The sequence below is a fragment of the Festucalex cinctus genome, chromosome 2, assembly GCF_051991245.1.
Source record: "Festucalex cinctus isolate MCC-2025b chromosome 2, RoL_Fcin_1.0, whole genome shotgun sequence".
In the NCBI taxonomy this organism is placed as follows: domain Eukaryota; kingdom Metazoa; phylum Chordata; class Actinopteri; order Syngnathiformes; family Syngnathidae; genus Festucalex; species Festucalex cinctus.
The window spans coordinates 20,936,377-20,957,874 of record NC_135412.1 but is presented as its reverse complement, the minus strand read 5'-3'; the positions used below and the strand labels follow the sequence as shown (position 1 = coordinate 20,957,874).

The 21,498-nt window shown below is 39.2% G+C and overlaps 2 protein-coding genes and 1 long non-coding RNA gene across 4 annotated transcripts in view; 2 read left to right on the top strand and 1 right to left on the bottom strand.

Moving 5' to 3' along the window:
• LOC144014100 (sodium-driven chloride bicarbonate exchanger-like) overlaps positions 1-15,880 on the top strand; it is a 61,551-nt gene extending 45,671 nt beyond the window's left edge. Inside the window, exons 6-26 of the mRNA XM_077513634.1 lie at positions 10-170; positions 1,263-1,451; positions 1,629-1,717; positions 3,186-3,343; positions 3,421-3,508; positions 3,769-3,915; positions 4,175-4,275; positions 4,726-4,900; positions 5,894-6,027; positions 6,104-6,349; positions 6,634-6,739; positions 7,403-7,564; positions 7,658-7,771; positions 9,126-9,287; positions 9,369-9,620; positions 9,701-9,769; positions 10,822-10,995; positions 11,105-11,227; positions 11,349-11,413; positions 11,527-11,631; positions 14,649-15,880. Of these exons, the coding sequence (XP_077369760.1) occupies positions 10-170; positions 1,263-1,451; positions 1,629-1,717; positions 3,186-3,343; positions 3,421-3,508; positions 3,769-3,915; positions 4,175-4,275; positions 4,726-4,900; positions 5,894-6,027; positions 6,104-6,349; positions 6,634-6,739; positions 7,403-7,564; positions 7,658-7,771; positions 9,126-9,287; positions 9,369-9,620; positions 9,701-9,769; positions 10,822-10,995; positions 11,105-11,227; positions 11,349-11,413; positions 11,527-11,631; positions 14,649-14,724 (2,896 nt within the window). The 3' untranslated portion in view covers positions 14,725-15,880. The remainder of the gene's footprint in view (positions 1-9; positions 171-1,262; positions 1,452-1,628; positions 1,718-3,185; positions 3,344-3,420; positions 3,509-3,768; positions 3,916-4,174; positions 4,276-4,725; positions 4,901-5,893; positions 6,028-6,103; positions 6,350-6,633; positions 6,740-7,402; positions 7,565-7,657; positions 7,772-9,125; positions 9,288-9,368; positions 9,621-9,700; positions 9,770-10,821; positions 10,996-11,104; positions 11,228-11,348; positions 11,414-11,526; positions 11,632-14,648) is intronic.
• A 1,815-nt stretch (positions 15,881-17,695) lies between these two features.
• Positions 17,696-21,185, bottom strand: LOC144015019 (uncharacterized). Of its 2 annotated transcripts, XM_077515325.1 has the most exons (5): positions 21,015-21,185; positions 20,814-20,942; positions 18,762-18,878; positions 17,875-18,001; positions 17,714-17,805 (listed from the first exon to the last, which is right to left on the bottom strand). In XM_077515325.1, exons 1-5 carry the CDS (start codon positions 21,137-21,139, stop codon positions 17,803-17,805), a joined length of 501 nt encoding a protein of 166 aa, XP_077371451.1. In that variant the 5' UTR covers positions 21,140-21,185; the 3' UTR covers positions 17,714-17,802. The 2 variants fall into 2 exon arrangements, with proteins under 2 accessions (XP_077371450.1, XP_077371451.1); XM_077515324.1 differs by having other exon boundaries at positions 17,696-18,001.
• On the top strand, positions 18,570-21,114 carry LOC144015020 (uncharacterized). Its single transcript, XR_013282669.1, has 3 exons — positions 18,570-18,823; positions 20,362-20,498; positions 20,837-21,114. It is a non-coding gene; the product is annotated as an uncharacterized LOC144015020 (long non-coding RNA).
• Positions 21,186-21,498: the final 313 nt, after the last annotated feature.

Here is a 21,498-nt window from a genome sequence, read left to right as displayed (position 1 = left end):
CTGGTGTAGGTGGCTGAAGTTTGAGGAGGACGTCGAGGATGGCGGTGAGCGATGGAGTAAGCCCTACGTGGCCACGCTGTCTCTTCACAGTCTTTTTGAGCTGCGCAGCTGCATTATGAATGGCACAGTTATGCTGGACATGAGAGCAAATTCGCTGGAGGAGATTGCAGGTAAAACAGTTGATCAAAAACGATCAATGTGATTCTCAAAATCATATTCATCTCGCCACTCGATAGTTTGGTTTGTAAATTGCAAACTCATTTTTAAACGGTTTCTTGTCTACGTATAGCCCCTGCATATTTGCTATTTATAAAGACAACTGTTTGATTTTTTTTCTCTGTATTCTATCATTAACTCATTGCTGAACAGTAGTGTCTCAGTTTTATCAGACATTTTTAAATTTAGTCTTAGTTTCAGTCCACTTTCAATCACACTTGTTAGATTTTATCAAAGTGAGTCAACCTCATCCTGTTTTTATTTACCGGGAGTCAACTTTTAGTTAACTATAAATCTAGCATTTTAGTCTTTATTTTAGTCCAAGTATACAAACTTTTATTTGTCTAGTTTTAGTCAACAAAAACTGTCAACGTTTTAGTCTATTTTTAGTCAGGACAATCATTTTACCCCTATATATTATTTTGTCAGCATATAATGTTGAACATTTTGGATCTAAAACAGTTTCACATAAAAAATTTTCTCTCATCTTTTTGATGAAAAACAACATCACAAAATGACAGTAGATAAACAAGTGACTACATTATTGTTGGAACGTTAAAGCCCTTGGGTTAATGTTACGGTACGTTATAACTATAATTTACTTTTTTTTTTTTAAACCTTTCACCATGACCCCACCCTCTGTCTGTCCCATGTGTTTGTGCATGTGCGCTCGCTAGCTGCAGATATGAATGCGGGTGTGTCACATGACAGTGTCACAGTGACAGATGAACAGACAGAATTTTACAAAATCATATAATTTTCATCTCTTCTTTGTTCACGAACTAAAATGCCCATGGATTTTAGTCCAGTTTTTATTAAGTGAAGTACATTTTCGTCTCGTCTTCATTGTCAGCGGAAATGCATACTAATTTAATCCCAGAAATTAACACTATTGAACAGCTCAACTACGATATTCCTATTTTTTGTGCTCTTTTTATATCCACCCAAAATGTAAGGTTGGAACACACGAGTCTACCCTTTGCCCTACAAATTGCCAATACCTTAAGAATACAATAAAGCAAAGCCCGGCTTGCTCTGCTTTTCAGATATGGTCCTGGATCAGCACGAAGTGTCTGGCGCACTGGGTCAGGATGCCAGGAGGAGGATCCGTGAGGCCCTGCTCAAGCAGCATCACCACCAAAATCACAAGAAGTTTGCCAACCGCATCCCGATTGTCCGCTCCTTTGCAGACATTGGCAAGAAGCAATCTGAGCCTCATTCCATGGATAAGAATGGTGAGTATGGGTTAGCCATACAGCACAGTTAAAAAAAATCACAGCAGCACTCATTTCAGCATTGATGCACTGAGGGCCCCCGTTGTCTAGTACAATGCTGTTTTTTTTTTCGTTCTTTCCATCATGATCCTTTTTCTCATCATTTGGGTCGACCTGACCTCAGTGTTTTGTTGACAGGCCAAACAGTTTCATCTCAGTCCCAGTCGGCCAGCACCGAGGGCAAACAGGACGTCAGCAGAGAAAACAGTGCTGTCGACTTCAGCAAGGTGAGCCACCGCTGGTTTTTGCTGTTTATCTGCGCAACGTGACACCAGGTCAAATTATTGATTTAAGATTGGGTACCGTGTGGAGTGGTCAACCTTTTTTCATCTTATCCTGGGAAACTGGACAGCATGTAACTGGAGGACTAACCCATTTACATAAGAGCCTAATCTGTGACATGCGTATAGTTTTCTGTTGTAGTTTTTAAGTAATGAGATTTTTTTTTATCATACAGTTTGATTAGAGACGGTCTCGAAAATGATTTTCATAAGCATGGCCAAGACCACACTCATTTAGTTCGCTAAGTTAAATATTTTAAGTTTATATTATACAGTAAACTATAAACACAACTGCCAAAGGGAATTTATAAATAACATTATTCTCAGTATAGACCCTTATAGGACTCCATGGCTAACTTAAGCTTCCACAGAACATTTTTCTATTAATATTCATAAATGTTTCGCAATGTATTAAGTTGGACTTGTGTAGATACAGAAACATTGTTCACTACGGTACTTTCACAAGTGTCTTGTCAGTGACTACAATGCATTCCAAATTGTGGCTGAAAATACCATGAATAAGTTACTTTTGTAGCTTTTTCTTAAAAATTGTGAGGACAAAAAAATTAGGCAAATACTAAGAAACTATAGCTATCCAATCAGCCATCTATTTTATCTATCATGTATGTATTCTATTACAGCTAGAGCCAGTCGATTTAGGCTGAGGTGGGTACACTCAGAAATGGCGCAAATGAATGGGGCATTGGCTTTGTAAACCCGGGCCAGATGGTTAGCAGCAGGCAGGTACTGTATGTGATCCACTATGTTATTCTGCGATCAAAAAAAATAAAAATTAAATGCTGAAAGGTCAGTGATTTAACAGTTTAAGATATCAGCATCATTGTTTTGCGTGATCAAATGGGTGATTGTAGACATAAAAGCAATGATATGGCAAACCACACCAAGGTGTTTCTGGAAGATCGGTTGTCAAGCATCTGCCGGTATTCTGTTTCCCCACATCCCAATACCATAACCCCATAGGCACATATTCCCATATGGGATATAACGATATCCAAATAATAATACGATATTATGATGATATGAAGGTCACAATACGATAATTATGATGATATTGACACAAGCATATTATGTGCCCCATCATCTGACCATTAATGCGGATTTTAAACAGGGAAGGGCCAAAACATGCCTTGTGAAAATTAAACTGCACTAAAAAACTACACACCAGAGGGTGCTAGAACTGCACAAATGGAAAACAACCTGACATTTTTAGCAGATGTGCTGCTTTTAATGTCGGGACATGACGACGACGATATAGTGTGGCATTTTTAATATCACGATATTGCTGTTATCGTTACATCCCCAATTCCCATAATATCAGGGGATTGCTCTTATACTGTAAACTATTTTACTGTGCTGATGTGATCATTCATCACTGAAAGGTTTTGTTTGTTAGATTGACCTTCACTTCATGAAGAAGATCCCACCCGGCGCGGAGGCCTCCAATGTCCTGGTTGGAGAGTTGGAGTTTCTCGACCGTCCCCTGGTGGCCTTCGTCCGCCTGGCACCCGCCGTGCTGCTCAGTGGCCTGGCCGAGGTTCCCATCACCACCAGGTTTACTCCCGCTGACCTCGATGTTTCTTCTTGGAAAGACTATATAGCACACTCCCTGACTGTGTCCTCGATTACAGGTTTCTTTTCATCCTGCTTGGCCCACTGGGAAAAGGTTCGCAGTACCATGAAATTGGACGGTCTATTGCAACCCTGATGACCGACGAGGTGAGCTTTTGTTCCAGGCAATGCGGAAGCGGCAATAATAACAGATTCTGTTGCTTCCTTGAGCTCAAGCTGTCCTTTGAATTCTGCCAAAAAAGTAAGCTCCAGAGGGATGAACGCACGCATGCACGCACGGCATGCTCTGATGAGCATCAGGGTTTTCCACAGTGCAGCTATTATTAATGCCAGATGTTGCTTTTCCACCCCCGGGATGAACTTAAATAAAAGGGTTCGGATACCAACCAAACTTTTTACCTCTCCAGGTTTTCCACGATGTGGCCTATAAAGCCAAAGACAGAAATGACCTTGTGGCTGGTATTGATGAGTTTTTGGACCAGGTGACAGTGTTACCCCCTGGAGAGTGGGATCCCTCCATCAGAATAGAACCTCCCAAAAATGTGCCATCTCAGGTAACTTCACACTCCCGCAAAAAAAAAGAAAAAAAAGAAAAGAGAGATGTACAGCTATATGTACTGATTCACAAACAATAGTTCTGTGTAATAATAAAATAGAAACAAACAAGGATACGCTATTATGTTGCACTACAATGTCACACTTAAATATGAATGCCTTGGGGTGAGACAGTGTAACACAACATTGTTGTAATTTCGCACTTCTTGAACGTGTGGAGGTTGGATTCAACGAAAACATTTTTTTTTAATCATACAGGAAAAGCGGAAACTTCCTCCTCTTCCAAACGGAGTCACAGATCTTGTTGAATCAGAGGAACACGGAGGCCATGGTGGCCCTGAGCTTCAACGCACTGGAAAGTAGGTAGAAAAGAGAAAGCCCGAAATTGCTTACACTGGCTTTGCCTTAAAGTGTTGCATCAGCCGTGCACTAATGATGGATTCATTGGCCCCTCCGTGAAGACAGAACTCACCTACGCAGGATGCTGCTATGTCCAAAGCGAAAGTACACCTTCACGCAGCCACTGAGGCTTTGCATAATGAGATCATTCAATCTGTGGCGATGGCAGGATGACATAAACAATTGCTTTCAATACAAAAATACCCTACCCTCTTTACTATCCTAACATTACATATAGTAAAAAGATTGGTGACAAAGTCAGTGTGTAAGCAGTTCATGACAAAACTGCCTTGAATAGTGCTGACAAGTAGTTTCTTTCCTTTTGCCAACCTCCAAATTTTACATTTACCCACAGGTACTGTAGCAAAGCTTTGCGCCTAAAATGTGTCTTTACCCCCCCAACCCCCAAGGCTGTTTGGTGGTTTAATCTTTGACATCAAGCGGAAGGCCCCTCACTACCTTTCTGACTACACCGATGCCCTTAGCCTGCAGTGTCTGGCCTCCTTCCTCTTCCTTTACTGCGCTTGCATGTCACCTGTCATCACCTTTGGAGGTCTTCTCGGCGAGGCTACCGAAGGACGTGTGGTAAGACGATTCAAATAATAATAATCAAACAGTTAGCCCCTGTTTAGCGTGATTTATATCTGCCAGGCCCACTCAAAATACATAAAAAGCAACACAAAATCAACTCCCAGTTGACATTTATTGTAAAACTCACACATAAAGCAAAATAGAATTAAACATTGTATATTTCAACACCAAAACGTTTGCCCAAACCTTATAATTTAGTTTAATGCAAGCATATAATATTCATATACTTTCATAGATGGGAATTAGCAGATGTTACAGTAATTATGAATCATTTAGTTGTTCCTTGTAATATCCGTGGAACAGCATCACATACAAACAGAGAAGATATTACTTACTCATAAAACAATTTGAGATGAAGGGATACAGTACTTAAGCATTTGGATATTGTCTAATGCTGCATTCGAGAAAGGTCAGGAGTCAGATTTATCCCAGTTGGCGTTTCTCATTTCCGACCTGAAAGCGTTCGAGGAGAAAGTAAACAACCAAAATGGCGGATAGTGATAAATTGTTTTTTATTTTGGTTCTTACAACTCATTTTGACCTCTAGCAAACTTACCTTCATTTATTGTTTTTATCATATTTCATAAGCATTCCATACATTAATACAGTAGTTGACTGTATAATTTAATGCAGGTAGATAGTGGCATACTGTCACGTACTTTTTGACGTTATGTTGAATATTTATGAATGAAGAAAGCTATCTAGTTTTATACTCGAGTAAATTGTGTTTTACCATTCACGGTCTGTGTTTTCAAAGGGCTCGCCATTGCAGTGACATCACGTTGTAGTCGGTCGGTGGAGTTGGGGTTGTTTTTTCCCCCAACTTTGCAAGTAGGATTTCCAAGTTCAAGGGGGCGTTCCCGTACACACTTCCTGGTTTGAAGTCGGAAAAGTCCGACTTCCCACTTTCCTCGAATGCAGCATAAGTATCACTTCCTATGATAATCTATAGTATTTCACCCATAATGATCGTTCCTGTGTTTTCAGAGTGCTATTGAGTCCTTGTTTGGGGCTTCTATGACTGGAATTGCATACTCACTTTTTGCTGGACAGCCACTTACAATCCTTGGCAGCACCGGTCCGGTCCTTGTGTTTGAAAAGATCCTCTTCAAGTTCTGCAAGTGTGTCCTTTTCTTTGATTTTTACGGCTCTCACAGTTGAATCGTTTTGCAAAGAGAATTTCATATCCTCTTGCAGGGATTATGGCCTTTCCTACCTCTCCTTGAGGGCCTGTATAGGCCTTTGGACGTCCTTCTTCTGTCTCCTGCTTGTGGCCACAGACGCCAGCTCGCTTGTTTGTTACATCACACGGTTCACAGAGGAAGCCTTTGCTGCCCTGATCTGCATCATATTCATCTACGAGGCCCTGGAGAAGCTCATCCACCTGGGCGTGCACTACCCCATCAATAAAAACAACAACCTTCAGAAACTTACACAGTATTCGTAAGTGCCTTGTAAAGTTTTTGCCTTCTTAAAAGCTGTTAAAAACCTCTGGCCAATCAGAGTGTGCATTGTATATGTAAAGACGGGTGTGTGCAGTTTCATTTTCCGTCAACAGGTGGCAGTAGTGAATCGAAATCAAATTTTCTGTGTTCATTAGCTTTAAAAGCAATGACAAACTCTGTTTCCTACTGTGGTTGAATGAGCTGAGACCAAAGATAAAAAAAACAAAAATCAAGTCATCTTTAATTATATAGCGCTTTCACGGTCTCCATTGTATTCCATAGATGCACTTGTGTGGAGCCCAGAGATCCCAGCAATGAGACTCGGCTGTTCTGGGAGGAGAAGAACATCACAGCCTCCGAGGTCAACTGGACCATGTTGGAAGTTAAGGTAAATAATCTTTAAGCTCACTGGTCGGGTTTACCAGCACAAGCCAATAGTTCTGCCTGTGTTTTTCATGAGTAACTCATACTGTAGTGAAAATGAACCCAGACTCCTAAATTACAGTAAATTAATACATAAGAGCAGGGCCTCTGGAAGATTTAGGTTACCACTCACTAGATTCACTTGCTTGCTGTCATTCATTCAATCAATCAAACTTTATTTATACCTTATAATCATCTTTCATACATTAAAATGCAACTCAATGTGCTAAACAAATAAAACATCCATAATACAAAACCAAAACCAAAAAAACATCCTCCCAGCCTCCCCCAAACACACACACACAAAGACAACAACAACCTAACAACAACAAAAAACATGGCGGGGCACAGAGAAACCATGTGAGGAAGGACACCCAGGAAACACTGGAGCTAAAAACTAAAAAACAACAAAATAAAAAAAGACTAAAGGAAAACTCAATAACATGCATAAAGACAATATGATAAAAGGAACTGGGAACTAAGAAAAAAATAATAATAAAAGGGGTTATAAAGATCATTTAAATGCCAAACAAAAAAAAAAGTGTCTTGAGCCTCCTCTTAAAAATATCAATAGTCTCTGCGGTCATTATCCCACTGTCATCCTGATTGTGTCCTCTGGTGCCAGTAGGAGTGCGAAGATCTGCACGGCGATTTCATCGGCACCGCCTGTGGTCCCCACGGCCCTTACATACCTGATGTCCTATTCTGGTGTGTGGTCCTCTTCTTCTCTACCGTCTTCATGTCCGCCTTTCTCAAGGAGTTCAAGACGAGGCGCTACTTCCCGACCAAGGTCAGTACTAGCATAGCCACCGAGGGGTTTAGCTACACCGAAGTCTATGCCGTTTTTTTCCTAAAAGAGCATATTGTCCATGTTTGTCTTCAGGTGCGGGCCATCATCAGTGATTTTGCGGTCTTCATCACCATCCTCACAATGGTTCTGGTTGACTACGCTCTGGGCATTCCTTCACCAAAGCTACAAGTGCCCAATAAGTTTAAAGTAAGTCTTATCCAATCCACCCAATCAGTTTTTATGAATTATTCAAAGCAATGACTGAAAGTAAGAATGCAAAATTGCACCACATTCATAAGTGATTGCCTCCCGCTGACTTTTTGTTTTTTAAGTGTTGAAAATGGTCCAAGCCCAGAAAGGGTTTATTCCCACATGGAGGACAAACATGAGCAATCCCTGCTGGGGGAACTCATTTCCTTCTACAAACGTGAATTTATGCTGTATATTCTTAATATTCAGTGTGACGACCCTTTTGGAAAGTCTCTTTTTACTTATTTGGCTTTTCTGTATGGATTGCTTTTACGCTTAGAACACAGGGTAGCCAGCCGAATGTGAAGTTTATTTTTTATTGGTGCCACATTTTGTCTCAATTTTCTTCGTAGTCTGCTGAGTAGGCACTTGTGTTCTCCGTTTGACTTCTCATATCAGTTTGATATATGAATCAGTTTTGTTTACATCCAGTTTTATCAAGACACTGAAATTTCTCTTAATCAGTCCTTGAGTGTTTAACCAATTTCAGTTTCAAAAAAAAAAATAAAAAAATAAAAAATGGCTTAACAGAGATGCAAGAATAGAGTTGGCTCTAGCAGTACAATGGGACAAACAAAGGGAATAAAAATGAATGGATCCTAACATAATTTTAAAATAGCTCTCAAACTGTGGCTACAAAACCACACTTAAATAGTCAAATGAACTTATTTATTCTTGTTAAATAATCAATTTTGTATGTTTTAAGCCATTAAGTACCTTTATTATGCTGCTGTTGCCATTACCCTGTTTTTATATGAAAAATAGTTTAAGGTTTTTTTAAAATGTTTTAATTTTTGTGCTTATAGCGTTTTCTTGAATGATTGAATATTTGAATTAAACTTATTCATTTTTGTTGATGAAAAAACGTTTCCCTTTCATGTCTTTGTTTTTGTCCTGCTGCGTGTTGAGTATCTGTAGTGTTAATTTCATCAATGAAAATAAAAAAAAAATATATCGTCAACACACATTTTTCACTAGACTACACTGAGACAAAATGTTAAAATGGTGGCTAAAATTAACACTAGTGTTGAGGACCACAATGGAAATAAGCCCTCTGGCTTTATTATGTTTTTTATCCTCAGTGATGTTTGATTGTGTTTTATGTCATCACCCAATAAAAATCAATCAATCAATCAATAAAATCATACACTTCCAAAACAAAAGGACAGAGAAAGCAAGTCAGGCTTTTAAATACCCCAGCCCTGCCTTTCCACTTTCACGCAAGCACCGCCTCACAAAAAAATAAATAATAATAATGTATTGATCCGTAATAGATATATAAATAATAAATTTCTTTCTCTACCGTTTTTAGCCAACCAGAGATGATCGCAGCTGGGTTATAAACCCAGTGGGCCCCAACCCATGGTGGACCACCATCATCACCTTCATCCCTGCCCTGCTGTGCACAATCCTCATCTTCATGGATCAACAGATCACGGCCGTTATTATCAACAGGAAGGAACACAAACTGAAGGTACACCTATCCACATGACCTCAGAAGAAATTCTTGGACTTGCGGCTAAAAATGTCCTGGTATCGGTTGCGGTCCTTTCAGAAAGGCTGCGGCTACCACCTGGACTTGTTCGTGGTGGGCGTGATGCTGGGCGTGTGCTCTGTGATGGGCCTGCCGTGGTTCGTGGCCGCCACCGTGCTTTCCATCTCTCACGTGAACAGCTTGAAGCTGGAGTCTGAGTGCTCCGCCCCCGGAGAGCAGCCCAAGTTCCTGGGCATCCGTGAGCAGCGTTTTACTGGCCTCATGATCTTCACCCTAATGGGCTGCTCGGTTTTTATGACCTCCGTGTTGAAGGTCAGCCAAATAGAGACATAAAATACTTGCTGTGGAGACCTGACGAACTCACAAATTCATTGTCTGGGTTTTAATTCTAGTTCATCCCGATGCCTGTGCTGTATGGAGTGTTTCTCTACATGGGGGCGTCTTCACTTAGAGGCATCCAGGTGAACTGTGGGAGTCTTTCAATCATGAGATTTGACTGGTCGTCACATCTTTTTTGTTATGTTTTTTTTTTTTTAAACAAACAACGTATCATCTCAGTGTAGCATGTGAGCTCCCTCTAGTGGCACGCAAAAGAATCGTGAAATAAGTCCAGTGCAGTCTTACTTAACTTTTAAGTTCAATAACTTTGCATTTGACCTCTAAGAACTGTTTGCTTTGAAACATTTAGGTACACTTTTTCTTTCACTTTTATCTGCAGTACATTTTAGCCAAATCATAACATTATAACAGTTTTTTCCCTATGTTTAAATGGATACTTGACTCATTGAGCTATTTTCAGCAGTAAAAAGTTAATATTTTGTTTATAATTAATGTGTTAACTTAATTATTTTTCATGTATAAGTAATACCTTTAAAAAGTAATTTTTCTACTTGCGATAGACTGATGATGACGTCACCTGTGCTGAGGAAGTAGGTGACGACCAATCATGGCTCAGTTTGCTGCATGACCAACTCCAGAAAACAAGTTGAGCCATGATTGGTCGTTACCTACTTCCTCAGCACAGGTGATGTCATCATCAGTCAACAGCAAGATGAAAAAATAGTTTTTAAAGGTATTAATTGTACATGAAAATCATGAAGTTATCAAATTAATTCCGGACAAAATATGAACTTTTCACTGCTGAAAATTGTTCAATGAATCAAGTATCCCTTTAAGCGCAGTGTTGATGTTAAAGTGTGCATAATGTTACAATAATACAATAATAATACAATACAATACAATACAATAATACAATAATATTGAATATACTTTTTAGGAAGAAACCCTGTCTCCCATCAACACAATTTGCGACTGAATTTAAATATTGGTCATGATGGTGTTACTTGGACAGTTTAGTATTGTTTATGAGAAACTTGGTGTTAAATAATGGACGGGTGGATGGATGGATGGATGGATGGATGGATGGATGGATAGATAGATAGATAGATAGATAGAAATGGATACATGTTTTTGAGAAAAGGTGAGTTTCTATATCCGACCTCTCTGTTTGCAGTTCTTTGACCGTCTGAAATTGTTTGGGATGCCGGCCAAACATCAGCCTGACTTCATTTACCTTCGCCACGTTCCACTGAGGAAGGTGCACCTCTTCACCATCATCCAGCTCAGCTGTTTGGTGTTGCTGTGGGTCATCAAAACCTCTAGGGCCGCCATAGTTTTCCCAATGATGGTAATTAAAAAAAAAACATTTTTAAATCATATATCCCAAGTGGGTCATTGAACTGTGGTGGCTATTGAATATTACATCCGATGTGTTTTGTGTATTTCTGTCCTACAAGGTCTTGGCACTCGTCTTCATCCGTAAGCTCCTGGACTTCATCTTCACGAAGCGAGAACTCAGCTGGTTGGACGATTTGATGCCAGAGTGGAAGAAAAAGAAGCTTGAAGATGCTGCACAAGAGGTGCGGCGATACATAAAGGACAATGTGATGTCGTTTGCAGTTGAAAGTCAAATTGCATCTCTTTCGTGGCGAGGACAACGATTCCTTTTTGTTGCTGAACAGCACTTGTGTCTCTCCTCAGGAGGAACACAGTATTATTGTCGAAGAAGAAGGCATTGTGCAGGTTCCACTTGAGGCGCACTTCAAGTAAGTTTACAAGTTATTTTGCAACTACTGTATAACATATTGTCTTCAAACACTCAACTATGCTTATCTTTGTGATTTCATATCTGATCTATATATTTTTTTAATACTTCAAGGGGCGACCCAGCCACAGTGAACATTACGGATGAGATGTCGAAAGGTTCCTTTGGGAATGTTTGGAAGAGTGTCAACCCCGTCGAAAAGGATCCAGTTGCTAAAAGGTATGCCCTCAAAAACAACAGAAAAAAAAAAAAGAATATGTTGTGTTTTGGTGAACGTCATGTTTATTATTTATCATTTCATTTTCCATCGTTGTGTGGAGATGGTATGTTTAGGTTCAAGTGGTCCGTGTGCATACAAACAGGACTTTTGTCCACACACAAACTCTTTTACTGTTTTTGTCTTGTCTCTTTTTGTATGTTAGCATGACATCCACACGTCAGCTGGTTTTGTTTGTGTTTGTTAACGTTTTACTGAATGATTGATTGATTGATTGATTGATTGATTGATTGATTGATTGATTGATTGATTGATTGATTGGGTTTTATTGAACATATAAACACATCACAAGTAGTGTTGTTCCGATACCGTTTTTGGCTCCCGATACCGATACAGATGCCCAGCTTTGCCGTATCAGCCGACCATACCGATACTTAAGGGGTTTTTTTCTCCTCAACATGAAAAAGCTGTCCTGCCATTGGTTCAGAGCATTCAAGAGCCAATAGGATATCTTAGATCGGCATGCAGTGAACATGTCACATACCAGTGAATGTCGTGCACCAGCAAGACACAAGATGCTGCATCCAAAATCCTATATTAGCGTTGGAATTAATGGTATCGGCATGTTACTTGTGAGTAGTCACCGATACCGATACCACTGTTTTAATGCAGTATCGGCACCTCTGCCGATACCAGTATCGGTATCGGAACAACACTAATCCCAAGTATAAAATACAAGTTGTAGTTAAAGAAAGAGAAAAGGAAAAGAAAAATTGTTAATAGTATCATAATTTACATGTTCAAAAGGAGTAGGAAGAAGTACAACAACATATCTAGTCCTACTCCCTAATGCTTCTATCATAATAATATACTAAAGTTGTTTTGACTAACATAAAAGTTAAATAGAAAATAAACAAAACATGTTTATCTCAAATGCACAGATATATTAGTATGAGTTATAAGTCTTTATCTAAATATGATATGTTTCATCACTTCGCAACACACATACTGTAGGTGGCCCACCCAACCCCTCTTTTACTGTAGTCACTATAAACTTAATCCAACTGTGCTACACAATTACATGTTGTTAAATGAACTTTCTGTGACCCTGGTTTTGAATCAAATGTGTGCGTGGACATGACTTATGAGAAGCCCTATCCGAATGGTTGTCCAGCCAGTAGACTAACATAGAATCTCCTGCATTGCCTCCCTCTGCCTCATCCCACCCATCAAGCTCCCCTTCCTAACCTCTCAGAAGCTGAGAAGCCAAAGGTGAGTCTTGTCCTGTTGCTTGTTTAGGGTTAGCAATAGCTGCCTGCAATGAATGTTGTTATTGGTTTGAAAGCGGACACACCTGTTGTCTTCTGTTGTCCAAGCATGTTTGCCTTTTGCATGCTCGAAATAATACGGAGGAGCTCGATTTGCCAGTTAGCTGAACGATGTGCTTTTGAGATACAAGTTGCCGCTTGGCCGATTTTATTTATTTTTTTCATATGGTTGCAGTGAACTCAACTCACATCACAACATGCAGCAGTTGTTAAAAAAAGAAGCTTCTAGCTGTTTTATTGATTCTCTTTAAAAAAAAATCCACATAACTGCGTAAGAAAATCCATTAGCAGAATGCTAACACATGACGCAAAAATGCATTTCATTTGGTTAACGAATAGCATTTGTGTCAATATAACCCTTCTAATAATATAATCATCTAGTTTATCATCCATTTCTCTATCGATGTAGCTAGCTAGTAAGGGTGGGAATCTTTTACTGTCTTATGATTCGATTCCGATTTTTGGATCTGCAATTCGATTCAGAATCAATTTTCGATTCAAAATGATCAGATTGACAATGATTTCTGCTTCAATCTATAGATGTGCAAAAATTTGCCATGATCTACTCCGGTCTGCTTTGCAAGACAGAATGACAAATGGATGCATTAAAGTGCCTTTTTTTTAAAAAAATTTTTATTACGTTTTAAATTGAAAGGAAAGTGCCCTTTTCCACAAAAACACAGTGTAGACCACAACTGCTACTCTATGTAGCTAACTATAAAATTTTATAGCTTTTATAGTATATATAGTCTGCCCTCCCAGTGTTACCAGGTGTACAGTAATTATCGAATTTGTACGATAATTTGACCCTCTGTACGATGTATGATCATTAAATCATCAAAATGGCAAACGTACGATAATTTGACCATTTTGTATTTCCCAAATGTAGCTAGCCCAAGGTTAATGCACAATGGAAAGCGCCATTAACTCACTAACACTAATTAGCGCTCTACTTTCATCACTTTTACCACGCAAAAGAACGGCTTCATACAAAAATGCTGCACAATGTATACAGTATACAGAGAATCGTCTTAATATTACTCTTAACACTACCTACGCAGAAATTAATAATTAAAATAAACAACCACAACTTGTATTAGCAAAACTCGTTCAGAACTTTTTTCTTCTACTCTCTAATGTGGCTACAATTTAAAAGTGGACCTGAACGCGTGGAGCCACACTGCCTCTGAGTGGCCAAATCGTGTACAACATTAACAGCGTTCTCAATAAGGCACATACAAACTAGGGTAATACGGTATAAAATAAACAAATAATTTAAATGATATCAACTTTGGGACATTTTATATTGATTCTGCATCGTAGTAAATGAGACTCTTGATTCTTATGTGAATCAATTTTTTTGGCACACCCTTACTAGCTAGAATCTAGCTAGTAGCATTGCTAGATAGATGCTAGTCAGAGCTGCTCTGACTAGCATCTATCTAGCTATGCAATCAGATTCCTCCAATCTGCTCACAGCCACTAGGGGGCATGTTTGCATGATATCTTGGGACTGTGATGATAGCGCTGCTGAATTATCCAGTGATATAGTCAACAATGAATTTGCTCCTATTCTTAGCCTCGCTTTGTATTTACAAAAAAAAAAAGAAAAAAAGAAGAAGACATTTTCTGGTATTCCAATATGTTATCCATCTGCATCCCCCCCCCCATCCCGCTCCCTACCCGTCTAGTTTACCCAAGAAAGTTGAGAAGCGCCACAAGCGTCGAAGGCACGACAAGAGCTTGGACCGGGAGACAAGTTTGTGATGACACACACTGGCAGACAATTGCCATCATTCGGTCTGTTTTGTTCTTTGAAGAAAGAAAAAAAAACTGTGCCACACTCCACCAACCTTTGTACTGTGTGATACACAATGTTTTTGTTTTGTTTTTTGTTTTTTTGTTATGTGTGTCATGTGCAACTTGTGAATAAAACATGAAATTAGAACCACCATAGGCGACTATATTGACGATTCAGTGCACATTTGTGTGAAACCAGCAACAAAGCGGGCCAACTAAAGGACACCTTTTGAAAAATGTTGAATTGTATTTTGTATGTTTGGCAAAACCTGCAACATTTCTAAAAATCCTGCCTCAGCTAAATTGTGAAAAAGCTTAAATATGTGATGGACATTATTGTAGAATTTAGCATTTCTGTGAGAAGTGTGTCTAAAGCGAATCTTTTTTGGGGGGAACATATATTAAATCTCATATACTATATTCTGTATATTTACATTTTTTGTGATGTTGCATCTGTTTTTATTCTTCATGTTGTTGAAGGTAGCACATGATTTTCGCCTCCTTTGGCAAATAGCTACTTGGTCTTTTTCTCTTTGTTCATCATTGCTGATCTTTGGAGTGGCTTGTACAAAAATCTTCACCGCTGTCAGTTCGTGTCATCCACGGGACCTATGATGTCTACTGTGTTGTGTTGGCGTTCAAAATGTTTTGTTTTGTTTTTTTAAGACACCATTAGTACTTCTAGCGATGCAATAACACTTTTTTTCTGCAAAGGGCCACCTGTAATATGAGCTGAACAGTCTTAACAATGTATAATACATACTATATTTTATTCAGTGTTGTTAATATATTCCAAAACATGATGTCCAAGTAGGCATTTTTTTGATGTTGATGTTTCTTTCCCAATGTCTGATTCTTCTCTCAATGCTTAGACAAACAAATAAGAGGTCAAAATTATATCAATATCACATATTTTGACTGCATCTGTGTGTATTTTATTTATATATTTTTTTGCCTTAAACTTTGATAGATGATAGCCATGTGTGTTTGGTTAGCAATTTGACTGGAGATTGTGAAGTAATCAGTTCCAATTTGTTGTTGAATTGTCATTTTGTTCAGCAGAATGCGAAGGATTGCATCAAGAGTGTCTAGATACATTTCAATAAACATACATGGAATTATGTTTTTTTCTTTCCCTCCATATGTCATGTCTGTCTTTGTCCTTGAACACCGAAAGCTCATCCATTAGAAGAAGAAAAAACAACAGCAGAAGGTATATTGTTTGAATTGCATAATAATCAGGCTACCTATACACGATAAATATACTGCTATGTGGAAAAACACGTCCACGTTTCCCCCATTTTTATGCTTTTGGGGTAAAACTGAATACAGACATCCCCAAAACATAAAAAAGTAATGATACTTTCTTAATACTGAATACATAAACCCAAGGATCATGTATATAAAATAAACAGGCTTTATTAGACAAATGAATATGTATCCTGTAAGGTGTCAGGTTTACCTGTTTGACATCTATTAAACATGACACAAAAAGGAGAGAAGACACTCACTTCAGGGCTCGAGAGGAGAGGAACTGACTGATACAATTTACTCCTGCACTCTCTGAAGATTCCTCTCCTCACCCTCTTTTTATTTGGTTTTCCACGCCCCTAGTTACATGGGTGTTCCAACCCTAAAAATGCAAAGCATAGTTGGAAGACAGTGTACTTGTTTGTCTATGTGAGTGGAAGATTGCTGAGTACATGTGTGGTCAAGTTTGCAATCATTTCTTAATAGAAAACAGGTGACCTCAGCAGACTGGCTCGAACCATTCTGCTGAGTTAGATGTTGTGGTTCTTCAGCTTCTTGAGTCATCTTCAAATAGCCAGGCTATGTGAATGTGAGTGGGAACAGAGCAAAGTATTCTTCATTGCAAGCAGAAGCAATTCTTCTTTGCAAGCAAAACAGTCTTCATTGCAAGCAGAAGCAGTTCTTCATTACAGCAAATATATGATAAGATAAGATAACATATGGCTAGACTATGTGAATGTGAGTGTGAAGCAAAGCATTCTTCATTGTAGGCATAAGCAGTTCTTCATTGCAGCAAATGTATGATAACTTATTTACAATTATCCCTACAAAAGGTTTATTTAGTAGGTTTGTGTTAAAATTATCTTTCAAAAAAGTAAATGGGAATTTGTCATGTAAAAGAAAATACATAAATCTTAAGTTAGGCTTGAAATATTCTGTGACTGTACTTATAACAACTTGTGCAGGGCCCACAAATAAATGCTTCGGAAATTAGGCTTTGATCGACTTTACTACTTTACTGCAGTTTTGATATCATTCCGAACAGCAAAATTGCTAAAACAACACCCGCTGCCGCAATGTTTGATGACGCAGATCGACCACAGTGACGCAAGTCGATGATGTCATACGCGCTGTCCCACTTCTGTAATTTTCGTACGCTTATTTTTTTTAACCTCGAACGCTAGGTGCACCTCTTTTACATGTACACTTCGTTGAGGAGCGCAGGGTGACTTGTGGTTATTGGGACGGGGCCATGGTAGTGGTGAAAGTCTTCTTCCTTTGTGTCACCATGACTGTGTTATACTGCCCCACGGTGGCCGAGCCGTGCACACCGGAATCGCAATGAATTCATCATGCTGCCCAAATTGTTCCACTCTTAACATTCGATTGATGATCTTATTATGTATGTTTTATAGAGTAACATTAACTCTATCTATTCTCATATAATGTCAGAAATTGCTTGAATTGGATGTAATTGTCAGAGTTGTGTAGGGAGTGTACAATACCGTCAGTCTTTGCTCATGATGCATAACAGCAACAAAATTGCTGCCATCTACTATATATGCATTTGTGATATAAAATAATGCAGACGCTCAACGAAAAATCATTTATTTTGCAGAGCATGCTTTTTTAAAGTACTTTTTATAAATAGAAAATAATTTAAATGCGTAGAAAAAATAATGGAAGAATCTGCTTTTTTTTTTTTTTTTTTTTTGTATGGCTTTCTGTTCCTCATATTTGTTTTCTTGCGTCGTCCTCACATGCATCGTCCTCGGTTGCTCGCTTTGTCTTCTCTTACTGGAATCAACAGAACGTCACGCTAGGATGGTGCTAATTTGCCCAAGGCAACTACGGAGTCATCTTTACCTCTTCCCCTGAAGACTTGGAGTTCATGACCCAGTCTAAGAACTCCTTGGCCGCCATGGAGTCCAGGACTTTGTTCACGTCGCTGGTGAAGCTTCCGTCCACGTGCCTTCTCCGGTTGACGTCCCATCTGGGTACATGTACACCATGGAAACCATTTACGGGTTCAATACTGGCCCATAAGGTGTCCGCATTTGAGATTTTTCTTTTTGATGTCAAATAATAATGATTTAAATGCATATTTTCAGATCATTAAAAGACAATAGGAAACTAATTGTAGTTCCTTATTGTGTTATATTGATCTGCAAATATGCATTTATATTGTCAACAGTAATTTTTTTATCTTGTAATCCTTATAAATACTTTGCGAGAGTTGTTTGTCCTGTTGGGTGAGGAAAGAAAAGTACACATTTTATGTTTATTCTGATTTACAAACCATCCATCAATTTTCTATTCCGCTCAGCCTGTTCAGGGTCACGGGAAGCTGGAGCCGATCCCAACTGACTTTGGACGAAAAGCAGACGCTGCAATGGTGCAATGAACCGGTGCACCAAAAGTAAAAGCTGTTTTTCCTATGCTAAAATTTGTACAAATGTGTACTGGATACTAATTTCATTATAGTTATGATAGTTAAATGACTTGGAAGCTGCTAGGTTTCAATGTGAATATGTCGTCAGCATGTATTGGAAACTACTTATTTGATGCTAAAGAAGCTAATCGTTGTAAAATGCAACTTGTCTTCACTCAACACGTTCATGTGATTTATTGTTGCAGGAAAAGGGACATGAAGGTCAAACGTGAAGGCAGCAGGATAAAGCAGCGGCAATCGAGGTGTCGTCCCAGTGGAATCAGGCACTGGAGGAATGCAAAGAAGCGGCAAGTTCCCCTACTCTCTTCGGGTCTGCGCGGACATGAGCCCGGCGACGAAGTCTTTCATGGCCTGGTCCTGCAGGTACGAGCTCACGTCGCTGGTGTAGGTGCCCTCGGCGTGGCGCTTTTCTGTGGAGCTGGGGACAAGCGGGGTTATTATAGTTGGGGAATTTTCATTTGAGTTTTTTTTTTTTTTTAAATGATGGTACTGGTTAGTTATTAGTTTTAGTTCTTTAATAAATGCTTAGTTTTAGTTAGTATCAATACTAGTTTTAGTTTTTCAAAAATGTGTATGACGTGCGCAATATTTAAAAAAAACAAAAAAAAAAACACCATGGGACCGACGTCATCTGAAGGTGTTTTTTTTATTGGCTGCCGCTCGATGATGTCACTTGTGTGTGACACACTTTCAAACGTCCTTATTTCGGTTAATATCAAAATAAATCTACTTAAATTTCACATTTAAAATCATCCCCAAATGCTCATGTGTTGCATTAATTACCAAAGACTAAAATGAAGGACATTTTTGCTATAATTATAGTTTGGTTTAGTTAGTTTTGTAAACATAAAATGTAATTTCAGTTAGTTTTCATTGTTTTAAAAAGCATTTTCGTTTTTTTTTAATTTTGTTAACACATTTTTTTTTTTTTTTTAGTTTATTCGTTAGTTTTATAGTTAACTAAAATAACCTTGGGAACAAGACAGCAATGTGCATCTCAAACTGCAGTCGCATTTCGCTATACATCAGATTATTATTTTTTTCATCATATTTCATATCGTGGATTATTGACGACTTTCTACAAAGTGCAAACCAAGGGGAAAGAGTATAAAAAGAGAGAAAATGTACAAGGTTTGGGATTATTTCATTTCACACCTAATAAAAGAAGCTAAAGCGCAATGTGCCTATTGCAAACTAAAACTGATTTAAATTACACGATTGCACATCTACAGTAAAATCAACATTGTTAGCTAGTCAAATTTGATGCTGTCACTCTATGCACAGTGGCTAATGCTAAAGCACACTCACAAGCACACTAGGGACAATTCGGAGCGCCCAATTAACCTGCCATGCATGTCTTTGGAATGTGGGAGGAGACCGGAGTACCCGGAGAAGACCCACGCGGGCACGGGGAGAACATGCAAACTCCACCCAGGAAGGCTGGAGCCTGGACTCGAACCCGAGTCCTCAGTACTGGGAGGCAGACGTGCTAACCAGTCAACCACCATGTCGCCCATACACAACTAAAATCAAACAAATCATACTCACCAGATATGCATATTATTGCATACAGTTCGCTATAGGCACTTTTCCTAGTCAAAGTTGGCTGTAGAGAGTTTTTACTCTGACCGACCAATGAGCAGATGAAAAAAAATCTGCAAAGTCAAATTTGAAATTTGACTTGTTAAAGAATTGGGTTACATTGGCCAGCACAATTTGATTCTGAAAGTCCTGAGCAGATTAGATTGACATAGCAACACATAGAGGCCGAAATCTGAAAATCTGAAAATAAATTAAAAAAAAAAAAAAAAACATCTTCATCCTCGTTTGTCTAAAAAATATGTACTTGTTATTGTAACTTATTTAACTTTTTAATTCCTATGGCATTTGGCATTTTTTAGGGGAAGAAGGAGGTCCTTGGGAAAAACATAAGGAGTAAGGAGTCCCTGAATACTAAAAGGAGGCTAATTTCTTCATTTCAACCAACATCTGATGGCTTGTGAAGCTGCTGGGGGCGACGTTCAAGCAACACATTCAGGTTAGCATGCGAGTATGAAACTCAGTTCAGGTATTTTGGGTGTTGATTTGACATCTTCTCCCTGTGCTGGTGTGCGTCGGCTCTCCATCGTAAGTCTCAGAACGCGTACGTTAGCTTAAAAGTGAGTCAGTTGGGAGAGGCGCCATATGTAACTCTCAACATGATGAGCATCAGGAAAACCACTCATGTCCATAATAATACGTACGTAAGAGGTGTACTATTAAATTAAACATAAATTCTATTTTTAATACTCATATTTGATACTTGGTAGCTGTCAGAAGAACACCTGTTAAATTGCATAAAGGGACCACTAACCTGCTCCGCTTGTTGTTCATCAGCCAGCGAACAAAGTCCTGAGCTTTGCGGTCTTCAAGATATCTGCTGTAGTCGTTGGAGAAGGTTCCCTCCGAATGTCTCCTCGCTAAATCATCGTCTGTCTCTGAGCTTGAGGAGGAAGAGCACGTCCTTCACAAAGACACTCAGACACATGTAGTCTCACCGTTGCTGGGCTTGTACCTTGAGATGTCTTGAAGAGGAACCTGCCAGCTACTCTGGACAAAGCTGAGGAGGACAAGGAGGCCAGCCAGGGAGCGGATGTTTGTCATTGCTACGACCTGTCCCGTGAAACCAGAACCACACATAAACAGTAAGTTCAAGAAAGCTCTGTGAAGACGAGTTGACTAGAACCCACCTTTCAGAATATCGAGGATAGTTCCTTAGGCTACTTCCCGTTTTTGCCTGGAGCGCGCGTGAGGTGGATCTGCTCAGGTGGGAAGGCTTCAACCCTATTTACGGCCCGCCAATTACTCTCGACCCATTAATCAGGAAAGCCATTGGCGCGTGTTTCCACTATTGGTGCAAGGGTGCGAAGTTCAAACAAATAAACTCAACACTCGTGGCAAACAGATAGCAGGATGTGATCCTTAAATGGGCTACCGTGATATCCCGTGTACAATGTGCGGGGGTTTGAATGTGGGCACAGTGAGTCAATATTTGAGGA

What these genes read in the sequence shown, in the direction of transcription:
- LOC144015019 (XM_077515324.1), bottom strand. Translation starts at nt 21,139, where the DNA reads ATGTGTGGTTCTGGTTTCACGGGACAGGTCGTAGCAATGACAAACATC. An exon ending in CCTCTTCAAGACATCTCAAG is followed by an intron (nt 20,943 to 21,014) that starts GTACAAGCCCAG and finishes TTCCTCCTCAAG; the next exon opens with CTCAGAGACAGACGATGATT. An exon ending in TCCGCGCAGACCCGAAGAGA is followed by an intron (nt 18,002 to 18,761) that starts GTAGGGGAACTT and finishes ACATGTACCCAG; the next exon opens with ATGGGACGTCAACCGGAGAA.